Genomic DNA, 12,372 nt, shown 5'->3' on the forward strand with positions numbered 1-12,372 from the left:
TGGGTCATTTGAGTAAGCTCACTATACAAGTGGTGACTGCATAGCATCTGAAAGGGACCCCGATACTATGTTTATGATTGAGTTGCATGCTTATCGTTTCCTTTTAAAGGAAATGATTTAATCTATTTCATCACTAGCAGAGACTGCAGTGCCACCCCCGGAGTACACTGATCCCTTTGAACTGCATCAATCTTGTAGTGCCCACACCAGATCATTCCCGTATGTCTTCAAGCCTTTCACACTGTGTTCTAATGTGCAAGATGGTGAGAACATTTTCCCGAGAACTGGCTCTAAGATTACCATTGCTCACATCGGTCCAGGTCAGCAGAATCTGCCTCGCTTCTTTCATTATTAAAAAAGTGATAACATTGCTTTTTTATTTTTCTTTGGTTGGTTCCCATGATGCTAGTCGAAGCCTTAATGCAATATGTTACAAACATTACTGAACAGAACTTAAGATTTTTTGCTTTATAAACATTGTTTATTATCATTGTTTATATTGCTATGTTGTTGACATTATAATTAGGACATTATTGAACCATAAATACAAAAATACTGCAGACAAACCACAAATCTGCCCAAAATTACAGACGTAAATTATGTAACAATATGGCCTATACATAAATCTGCAGCATCATGTTGAACCGAATACAAATAAACAAAATGCCCAATAAAACGATTATGTGAATCATATATATTCAAGCTTTCCCTGCTTCCCAATAAGAAAACAACAAGAAAACAACCAAAACCACTATATCCTACGATCAGTGAAAGGGTATTTAATCCTCCATACGCACAAAAGCTACACTACAAACCACACACATTTTCTCTCCGCAATATTCTCTCCAAATATAAACGATACGATGCTCTACAGGTCACAAGAGATTTAGTGTGTGGAGCATGTGCACGCCTTAACTAACTGCAGGCCATGGCTCACAGATACTGCATGATCTGATTTGTGTCTCGATATATGAAAACAGAATGTATACAATTCCACCGCATCTTACATCCGATAAAGGCAGTTCATCATAACGTTAAGCTGTGTAAACGTGCTCTTTACCAATGGCCAAAAAAAAAGCATTACAAGATGTCCTCCAAGTTCACCGCAACATAAATCCCCTCTGTAGAACTTGTTGAGTCATCAGTATGCATCACATCTCTCCCCGCTTCCAGGATGCATAATTGATGAGGTGAAGAGACAGAAAAAAAGTAAAAAAAGAGGGATCTTGTTAGGAAGCACGGAATAGGCAGACTGTCGTTAACAAATGGGGAACTATCTACTATGGAACAACATGTCCGCCTATCAGCCCTGATTATTGGTGGGGAGACAGCAATGCATTTGAGTTTGCATACTGACAGGCTGCATTGCATAGTGCTTGTTACTGTAGGAGTATAGACTTTCAATTTGGAATAAAAAGACAGACACTATTTCAGGTCCAACCGGAGAGAAGAGCCTAATGCTATGAAATAGTATGATGCCATCTCTGAATAATCTTTACCATTAAGTCTAAGCCAAAAAGGCTGCTAAAATAGTTTAATTTTGTATATATACTATATTCATGTAGTATATATGTCCCTTTTATTTCACAGACCAACACAAACAGATAATTGAATACACTGTGAATTACAATGATTATTATGAAATGTATGTAAAGGTGCCCGGAGACAAAAATACGATTTTGATTAAAATCGTTTTGGCTTAGCAAACAGTATCAGCAGCATTCTCCTAACACTAAAACACTCTTTGTTTCAGAATCTACATTTTTAAAAGCAAGACTTTGCCAATCTACATGTCGCCAAAGAGCAGATGAGGCTCATCTACATTCAAGCCACTAGTTTGTGCACTACTAAACACAGCACAGGTCAGTAACTGCGTGGGAACCACAGCTGGAACCAGCACCTGGTGAGAGGGCGGTAAACGGTCTTCAAGAGAGAGGAACCGGATCAGGGGGAACAAACGACGACAGGGACGGGGGTGGGACGGGGGGGGGGGTTTCAGTCCTGGTCCAGCCGGCCGTCGGCGGGCCGGCTGTTGGGCAAGAACGGGGCCTCGTGCTGCAGGGGCGTGCGCCGGGGGAAGAAGGTGTGCTGGAAGTCGTAGTTCAGCAGGCAGCTGATGGAGGGCATGTAGATGTCGGCGAAACGGGACAGGCGGCGGGAGAAGTAGGTGGGGTTGTGGTACGTGCGGAAGAGGCTGCCGAACTGGGAGTTGAAGATCTCCTTGGTCTGGGATCTGCGGAGAGACGAAAGGGAAAAGGCGCCCGGAATCAACGGGCTGACACGCGGTTTCTGCAGAGACCCTGTGGACCCTCTCCCCTGGAGGGGTGGGGGGGGGGGGGGGGACACTCACCTCATGTTGTCCCTCTCCTGGACCCACTCCTGCACCACGGCCTGGGACGCTGGGTCACGGTGCACCTGCAGCCCAACACGACAGAGGAAGAACACGCCTTCAAGACCCGCACACAGAACAACACAGAGCAACCCGAGATACAGAGAGAGAGAGAGAGAGAGAGAGAGAGAGAGAGAGAGAGAGAGAAAGGGAGAGAAAAAAAATCGAGAGGGAGGAAAGGAGAGGCAGAAAAAACAAGAGAGGGCGAACAACAAAGACAGAGTGACAGAGAGCGAGAGAAAGGGAGAACAGGATATATTTATAGAGAGAGAGAGAACGAGAGAGAAAGAGAGAGAGAGAGAAGAGAGAGGGAGAACAGGACATGTATAGATATATAGAGAGAGACATAACAAGAGGGAGAACAAGGAGAACACGAGAGGGCACAAGAGAGAGAGAAGGAGAACAGGGGAGAGAGAGTGCGTGCGAGAGAGAGAGAGAAAGAACAAGAGAGTGCAAACAACGAAGAGAGAGAGAGAGAGAGACCCAGAGAGACCTCATACCTGCACGCTCTCGATGAGGCCGGTGAGCGCCTGCACCCAGCTCATCATGTGCACGTACTGCTCCGTGTTCATGATCTTGATCTCCTTGCGCAGCTCCGGTATGATGGCGCCCGTCCGCCAGCCGTGCCTCAGCGTCAGGTCCTGCAGGACACACACACACACACACACACATACACAAGGCAACACACGTAAGCACACACACACACACACACACACACACACACACACACACACACACACAAACAAACACACAAGTCAACACACACACGTAAGCACACACACGTCAGCGCACAGCGGGAGCAGCCACGGAAACACATCAGCTCAACGCGATCAGAACCGCAGCCAGGTTACATGAGCTTGCGTCACGGACACTATATCATATAGCGGGTCGTGTTGTTTACCTGGGACTTGTACTCTTTATCAAGGCAGTGCCATAAGGTCCCACTTGTATTGTATTACATGACTAACTTATTGACATTTTGCCCATAAGGTCCCATTAGTGTTATATGAGTGTAGCATCAATACAGGTATTGGCATTCTTCTTGTGTGTTGCCGTGTGCTGCTGTGTGTTTGTGTGTTGTTGTTGTGTGCTGTTGTGTTGTCGTGTGTGATGTTGTTGTGTGTGGTTGTGTATTGTTGTGTTGTTGTGTGTTGTTGTTGTTTGTGGTTGTGTTGTTGTTGTTTGTGGTTGTGTTGTTGTGTGTTGTTGTGTTCTTATGTGTTTTTTTTTGTGTGCTCGTTGTGTTGTTGTTGCGTTGTGATCTGTATTGTTGTGTGTTGCTATGTTTTGTTGTGTTTTTTTGTTGCGCGCTCGTTGTGTGCCGTTGTGTGTCGTTGTGTGCCGTTGTGCGCTCGCTGCCAGACTCACAGCCAGGTCGCTGTAGATGTGATCCCCAAAGTAGAGCACCTTGGACCCCCTCCACCCTGTGAGCCTCAGGAACTCGTACAGGTTCCCCTGGAGGACGTATGCAGACACACTCCATCAGGACATGGCAGCACAAGCAGTAAGAAGGATCCCACACAATGTTTTCACCAGTGCACCCCCCAATGCTATATTTAAGGGTAATACCCTCACGCAAACCATGAAATGCAAATGTGTCTCTGTGTTATGCGGCCTAAATGTACTAAACAATGTAAATATTCATGCAAAAAGTTTTGGTTAGGCAGGTGACATTGGACTTTTGTGCATCCTTTTGTTCATATTTACATAATACGCATTTCGGTTTTCAAGACTTCATGACAGGAATGCTGCACTACGGCATTCTGGGTAAACGGGGCAGTGGGAGGAGGGCTGAAAACACGACACCTGTTTGTAGATCTGTCCCTTCTCCAGCCGGTGGATCCTGTCCCAGAGCAGCACACCCTTCTCTGTCACCCGCCTGAACGGCCTGGAGGTGTGAAGGGCACACGCGCACACGCCACACTTAAACACCAACGACATCAAAGAAAGTGTACACACAGACACGCACACACATGCATGCCCATGGCCATGCGCGCACACACGCACGCCCGCCCGCACGCACGCACACACCTGCACGCACGCGTGTGCGCACATACGTAAGTAACAACTCAAAAGTTATTCGAAAGATGTCGCCGTTCTGCACAAAAGCGTCCATGTACTGTAATGACTCCTCTGAGAAACACAAGCCTAGGATTCGTTTTTTTTAATCGGGTCACCAGAAAAGGCAAAAGAAATATTTCCGTTTTTTTAAAGTGTCAAGCACAAAATTGAAAAGAATAGGAAAAGAAAAAAAACAAGAGTGAAAGAAAAGATTTTCTATGTGTGGCTCCTTCAAAGCAGCGTTCTCGCTCAGCGCACCCCATCGATGCCTCTGAAGTGAAACACAAAGGCGGATGGCTGCAGTACACTCACTTACTGGGAGGTTAGAGAGGTTCTGTGTACCATTAGCTTAGTAGTAAAATGTGGGAAAAGTAAGCATACTGACGGTTTGGTCCGTGCATCTTTCCCATGATGATGTGATGCCAAAGATAACAGTATAAGCATTATAAGTGGATAATAATCAGTGAATAATAATTGGGTAATATTCAGGCACACGCCCAAATATTACACAATACACAGAAGTTAACAGCATACCTGTCCTAATGAGACGTGGCTGTGTGCCTTTTAGCATCTAAGGGAGGATGGTGTACAGCATGTACAGATATACACATGCACAACCAAGAACGGCCACACACACATGCCCACGCAAACACACAACACACACAAACTTACTTTCTTCTGTCGTTAAAAAATCCAGGTTTGTCGGCCTGCACGATGACCACATCAAACAGGTCTCTCCAATCCTTCCCCACGATGAAGTTCATCCCCCTGTCGCTGTAAAACAGTTGGAAATGTGCGATTAATCACATCTGTAGTCTTGTCATGGGGGGTGATTGTCCGACTAGTGATCAGCACAGAGTCAAACAAACACCAACAAACCTCCATGGGGCGATTTATTTAAGTTCTGGATATTAGCCTAGTTGTTCTGCTAAGATTCGCATGCTATAAAATATCTCATAGTAGCCGACACTTAAATAAACCAGTACCTAGGAGAGCACCAGGCGTTAATTGGATACAGATTTTCCCCCATTATTTTCAATCTTTCCTATACTTTTTGGCTTCAAGCTAGGCTCTTCAAAGTATGCCAACCAACAACTCAACTTAGTAATAATGATCGTGAAGTTTTAAAGATGATCATTTCCTCACACATCTCACGTACATTCATATCCACTGCATTGAGAGGAATACTTGTATGAATAAAGATTATCATTTTTAATTCCAGCACTTCATGTTTTTGTTGCATTTTCTTTTACAATATATCTCAATATTTCAATTTATAAGCCATGATTAATGCAAGGGTAGCTTTCTACATATACCTAATTAATTCAGTATAAAATATCCGGCCACGCAGGATCATAAGATTGTGTCTGGCCTCAAATTAGACAGTCGGATTAACACAAGCTTATTCTGAGATGGAGAACTATCTGCTCAGTGTGGCGCGGTCGGGAAAAGTAGCAACGTCTACAAACTGTCAAAGCAAACAGCCGTCAGGTTGCTGAATGAGCCTTGGGGAGGAGGGAGTGGGAATGCGTGAGAGCAGTGGTTTAGGTACTTGAGCTGCAGTTGGATGGATTTTCATACTTTTTTAATCCTTATGATTTCGAATCATTTGGCTCAAAAGTGATGGCAGGATGGTCTAGTGGTTGGGTTGTTATGACTCCCGATTAAAAAGTTCTTGGTTTGAACGCCAATGCCGACAGGCATCCTTGAGCAAGATGCCCGACCTGCTCACCGTGTATTTAAAAATGATCAACAACATAGATTAAAAAGTACGGCTGAACGATATGGGAAAGAAAATCACATTGCAATTAGTTTGACAGATATTGTGAATGCAATATGATCCACTATTAGTGGGAATTATAATTAATAAATAATTAATAAATAATTACATTTATTTGTATTTTTTTTCACTGAAAAACATTAAAATCCATTTGTTGTTTTCCTATATCTGTAGAAAAAAATGTATAGAGGGATTATCAGTCTACGTCACTCCCAGCTCTACTGCGCATGTCGTTTGCAGAAAGAGACGAGCGCACGATCATGTCTTGTTATGCTGTTGGTTGCACAAACCGTTTTAATAAGATTAACAAAATGTGGAAGTTCTATCAGATACCATCAACTCGCACCCCATTTAAGGCAAACAGGAGACGTCTTTGGTTACAAGCTATCAGAAGAAGCGATTGGAACGAGCAGATGATTAAAAATGCAACAATCTGCACAATGACCCAGACGTTATACATCTCCGTCCTCTTCCCTTGTCTTTGACTAGGCAGCAACTTGGTCTTCAGAGTCACAAAGTTTTCAATTTTGTAATCATGTAAAAGTATGTCCTGAACATGATTGTCTGTGACACAGCTGTAGGCATCCAGTGTCGTGTAGGACTTCAGGCTCTCTCGGGAATAGAGACTTGGTGACTCGATCAGGTATGAATGGATGTCCGGCCACTGAAGTCGGGGCCACTTTTTCCTCATCATTTATCCACTCACCTGCCCCTAACGTGTCATTAAGACGTATCCCATTCACTAATGTTAATTTATCCGCATAACCAATTTTATCACTCGCTGATAAACTGTTAGTAGTAAGCTGACAACATCGCTAGTTAACACCGCAACTGCAAGTTAACCACACAGAGATAACCATGGCAACCTTTCTGCAGTCATGCTGAGCGCGCATCCGCCGTGTTGATAAACAAATAATCCCCCTATAGGCCAGGGCATCTGTGCAGCATTACAGTGCTTAATTAATAACGGTGTTATAGATTAACATTTTACCCACATCAAAAAATGCAGCAGCTGTGATCCGGATATTGCCCTTGCCAATATTCCAAATTACGATAACATTTAGATTAATTGTCGAGCTCTACTAAATAGTAAACAGTAATTGTGCTAACCTGGTCTTTCTGGTTGCTATAGCAACGCCGGGCTCTACCCAGTTGCTACTTGGTATTGCAGCGCGTGTGGCTCGAGTTGTGTTTGTATGCTCTGTTTGTGCTCAGCCCCACCTGAAAGTCCCTTAATGACTAAATGTAAATGGATGTCAATGTTATGGGGGACACAGCAGCAAGGTGCATGCTGGGGGGGGGGGGGGACCTCCTTGCTGCAGGTATCGGGGGCCAACTCACACAAAGTCCAAGGGGCTGTTGGTGATGAGAAACATCTTCTTCCCGTCCTCTTTCAGCTTCTTCAGCACAGCGTGGCTCTGCTCTCCATAGCAGATGTATCGGTCTGAGCAAAGACGGCAAAGAGCACCTTAGCACCTTCTTTGTATTCAAAGGAATGTCCACAGCGTCCACAGGGCTTCTGATAACGACTACGGTGAACATGCCTGCGATGACATTTTGTTTTAGCTCTTACCATGTGAAATAAATAACACATGCACACATTTGGGAGTGATTATTATCGTCAATTATTATTATCATTCATCTTTACCTATATCTGCTTCCACAGCCCGGTACATAATGCCCTTGACATGAACATCTCTGATGGCGGCCTGTGAAAAGATAGGGGCGGGGGGGTCGGGGGAGATGTAGTGCTAACAGTTCAGCAGGGGGAATCTGGGCACTTATCGACACAACAACAGCGTTAGCATTCAGACCGTGTCGCCAAACACTTGTTCCATATAAAGTGGCTGTTCTTACAAGCACAGTCGGGGAAAACTGTTTGGATAACCGGTGGAGAACGCTGAATACAAATGGTACGAGTGAAAAACAGAAATTGCTGAGGTTTGGCTCCTTTACGCTGGGTAAAAAAAACAAAGGACAAGTGATTGGAGTGGAAATTGTGTGCGTGACAGCCGGTCACTAAAATGATTGGGGATTGCATCGGGTTGCTAAACACTTCAATAAAGGCCTCTGGGAAATTGTAAGACAACACTGTGTTATGCGTTCTCTGGAGTGGTGAAATCAAAAAGTAAAGGTTTGAGAAACAAAAGTTAGGAGTGCAGCGGGTGAGGGAAGAAAAGCCTAGATTCAGTGAGATCTGAGCGACACGCGCAGGCAGTGGAAACACAGGCAGACTGGGGGGAGGGTTCGCTGACAGATGAGCTGTCAGTCACAACATGGCGTCACCGCTTATTGACAGGACCCTTGTGGCGGCGGCCTATGAGAAGGGAGCATGCAGCACCGACTCCCTCTGAAGTCAGTCAGCCACCAGAAACAACAGATGCAGAGGGTGGGAGAGGCTAAAATTAGCCACCGTTTCTTTCCACGACACTATCACAGCTATTATTAGGCCCATTTTTCATGGTGACGGCCTCAGAATAGCCACAGAGTCACAGAAAGACAGACGCATAGGGCATGTACATGCTAACGTTTATAGTCACAAACAGCACGACACCCTGACACACAAGAAGGGAAGCAAGCTGTACTTTCTTTTGAACCCACCAGCAACCCTGGGATGCATGGCAGAAGCAGTAAGGAGGTTATATCTTTCCTCCAGAAAAACCTTGTTGGATTGTTTTCAGAATACTGCTTAACCACTCTCCTAAATCTTGCGTTGTAACTAGCGTGATAACAACTTTAGATACAATGGTAACCTTATCTAATTGTCAGGGATAACAGCCACAATGCCAGGAACCAATTTGACCACACACATGGGTAAACATGATGGTATCTGCCTGGTATCGTGCCCAGAATCTCAGTGTCAGGGAAAGACTACAGCCAACAAGCTGGCATCTACTCTCCACTCTCCAGGTCTTCCACTCAAACTGCCGTGAACCCTGACAACACTAGCCTATACTTGCCATAATGAAAGCTCAACGTTGCACTGTAATTTACTCGAGACCTGCCGAGTTCTGCTCAATTCACACTCTTGTGTCAAAATGGAGGAAGGACATCCTACACAACATATGTTCCATAGGTTCAGCGAATATGAATAGTTTCCATGGCGACTAATTAGGCTTGTAAGGTGATTGTTCGCAAGGGTCCCATGCGTCACAGAATACGGTCAGGGCCAGATGCAAGTCCCTTATGTACTGACACTGCAGTCACACCTCACACCCACCACTCAATGTGTTTCTAGTGATCAGATTTACAATTCCCGTGAACATCCGCATTCTCAGCCAGTGACTTGATCCACGAGAGACGTTCCCTGAACAACAACCACGGCAGAGGATCCGACCCGAGGGGCGTTTACCTTGACATCTTTGTACAGGTGGACCGGCTCGTAGTCGATGTTGTGTCTCATGAAGAAGTCGTTGACGCAGGACAGCAGCATCATCTCCGGCAGGGAGAAGATGTCCATGAACTGCTTCAGGGTGTGGCCGTGGGAGCTCTGTGGGGGAGAGGGGACAGGAGGGAGCGCCCGTTCATCTGATTAGGGCAGCGTTGTCTGGTGGTAAGGGTTGCTTGACTCCCTGCTGGGAACTTCTGGATTCTGACCCATTTTGTCTTTTTAATAACATGGAACACAAATGATACTCTGCGTAGGTCACATTTGGATAAAATGACCTAGGTAAAAACATAGGGCCTGCAGTGGGTCACAGCAGGTGGGCAAGTGGATATTCACCTTGCCGTAGAAATCACTCATGTTCTCCAGAGGAACATGGATGCCGTCATACATGGCGATGACCTCCTCATCCGGTACGGGGTGAAGACCCCTGAACACGGAAACATCCAGGTCTTTAAATCCATAAAGATAATTTATTGCAATTTTCATGCAACCCGCATCTCCAAGAGAAAAACATCAAAGTGTTTTTTTTATCATCAAACAAAGCCCCCATCATTTATATTAATAACTTAAAATTGCAACACTTACATGCCGCAAACTATCCACTACAATTCTACATATGTGTTGTGTGTGGTAGGTACCTGTACACAGTTCCCAACTGAATGTAGTGAAACGCATCGATCTTCATCAACAGGGCCTACACATGAATTAACAAAGCCTGAATGATTAAATGATCCAGGGACTCTCGGCATCCACTATGAGGGTACGGTTAAGAAGTGATGCTTACCTTTTGAACATCGTAGTGTAATCCCCTGACAGCAAAATCAGGGACGTAATCATACTCTCGCAGGCCCTCTGGGTACTTAAGGGGAATACAAATCAAACACTCAATGCCAGGATGACCTTTATCTGGGTTATGATGTTAAGAGTTCTTAACACTCATCTAGATTATTAAAGGGAATATTTGAAAACATGCTGCCGGTTCTTCTAATATTGGCCCAACCACATCCATAAACTGTAGTGCAGATAATCTCCACTTGCGTCTCCTATGCGTCTCCGCTACGCATAGGAGAATTGTATAAAGAAAACATTTAAAAGCAGGTTAATAACCTTACATTTCACAACAGTCCTACTTTGCAAACACAAACTTCTATGTGTGTCTGTTTGCTTGTGTGTGTGTATGTGTGTGTGTGTGTGTGTGTGTGTGTGTGTGTGTGTGTGTGTGTGTGTGTGTGTGTGTGTGTGTGTGCTTGTCTGTGTGTGGGATGTAGTGAGATACGTAGATTCTGCACACATTTTTTGCATAATTATACAAACTGTTGATATGCTAATGCTAATATTTTCATTGCATTGTTACTTTACGGATATAGTGTTTCACTGCCCGAAACATCGGGCAGCTATCTAAATAAAGCTTAACTTGACCGGATTAAAGGACAAGAGTTTCTAGTGAAAGGAAACTTTTGACCTCAAGGGCAAAAACCTTGAATTGCAACAACATTGTCTGTATAATTAGACATCACTTTTTTTTTCCGCGCAAAGTAGGCCCACTGCTCCGACCGTAGAGTGAAAATTTGACCTAAAAATAATAAAAATCAATACCAGAAGCCTAAAGTGGTGAATAGGCTATGCGTTCACCAGGAGGGTAATACAATAAACTTGAAATAGTTCAGATATGCAACAGTATGTTAGCGTAGGATAGAAAGACAGCCACCAACGTTGTGCTCTGCGATCAGGAGGTCTCGTGCTATATTGAAGATGAGGGTGTGGAGGTGGCTGGAGTAGAAAGCCAGCGTGTAGTCATAGTCAAAGCCATAAATCTCTATGTCTCCGAGGCTCATTTCGTTGTTGGCAAAAATAGTGTCAGGGTTGACAGAGTTCTTGCATATAGCCGGGATCGAGTCTAGAGAAGGGAACAAAAGGCTGGTTCAGTATAATAGTGTTGGAAGCTATATATATTTTTTCTACTGTTCAATGATGTAGATTGCCAATTAACTGGTGGTGTGGGTGGGGGTACTTATTACGTTATGTAACAAGTAGTGTATTAACGCATATAAACATTGACAACAACAGCAATGCATTGAACATTGTGTATGCTTTTAATAAGCCAGAAAAATGTAAGCATCAATGATACATTGAAAACATAAGATCATTCTGAATAGTAACTGACTATTATTGGTATAGACATGGTATTACCAACTGCAGGGCTTACGTCACTGATTTGTTAAGGCAGTTATTTGCCCAAAGCGACGTAATAAAGTACATTTTGACAGCCACATTTACAGTTCTAGAAAGCATCTAGAGCTGGACGATATAACGGCTTAATTATATGTGTGTGCATACCTTCAGTTTTCTTTTTGGTGTCATTATAAACAGTCCAGAGACCTTTAGTGATATCTTCACTGCTTGAAGAGCTGGCATACATCACCGAAGCGTAGTTTTTGGGTTCGGTTTGTTTTGCCAACACATGCCTGGCTTCACGGAACCTTGTACTGAAATTCCGTTTCGATAACCGAGCCCTGAAGGAGTGATTCACAAACCCATGCGTATACAAAACACTGCAGAGATTATACTTATGCAGATAGTCTCTGGTCTTTAAAAGGGTCGAACATGACAAGGACGCCATAGTTGTCTATGATTTGGGTTATTATAATACATGCGGCTACCGTGGGAGAGGTATGAGGAACATAACATGCACCCCTCGCAGATCTTCTGGTGTTGACTACAGAAACCGTGCGCCTCTGGCGCGTCACTTCTCAC

General features: G+C 44.2%; 1 protein-coding gene across 1 annotated transcript; it reads right to left on the minus strand.

Annotated features, from left to right (window-relative positions):
• Window positions 1–446: 446 nt before the first annotated feature.
• On the minus strand, window positions 447–12,338 carry nt5dc3 (5'-nucleotidase domain containing 3). Its single transcript, XM_084477290.1, has 14 exons — window positions 11,956–12,338; window positions 11,331–11,515; window positions 10,403–10,477; window positions 10,257–10,312; window positions 9,955–10,045; window positions 9,583–9,720; window positions 7,879–7,939; window positions 7,572–7,674; window positions 5,123–5,224; window positions 4,196–4,277; window positions 3,758–3,844; window positions 2,890–3,030; window positions 2,351–2,415; window positions 447–2,233 (listed from the first exon to the last, which is right to left on the minus strand). Exons 1-14 carry the CDS (start codon window positions 12,236–12,238, stop codon window positions 1,996–1,998), a joined length of 1,707 nt encoding a protein of 568 aa, XP_084333416.1. The 5' UTR covers window positions 12,239–12,338; the 3' UTR covers window positions 447–1,995.
• Window positions 12,339–12,372: the final 34 nt, after the last annotated feature.

The sequence above is a fragment of the Micromesistius poutassou genome (assembly GCF_964030765.1).
Source record: "Micromesistius poutassou genome assembly, chromosome: 13".
NCBI classification, from domain to species: Eukaryota; Metazoa; Chordata; class Actinopteri; order Gadiformes; family Gadidae; genus Micromesistius; species Micromesistius poutassou.

Coding starts and splice junctions, on each gene's coding strand:
- nt5dc3 (XM_084477290.1), bottom strand. CDS start 12,238: ATGGCGTCCTTGTCATGTTCGACCCTTTTAAAGACCAGAGACTATCTG. Junction 10,313..10,402: donor TACACTACGATGTTCAAAAG/GTAAGCATCACT, acceptor ATTCATGTGTAG/GCCCTGTTGATGAAGATCGA. Junction 7,940..9,582: donor ACCTGTACAAAGATGTCAAG/GTAAACGCCCCT, acceptor ATCTTTTCACAG/GCCGCCATCAGAGATGTTCA.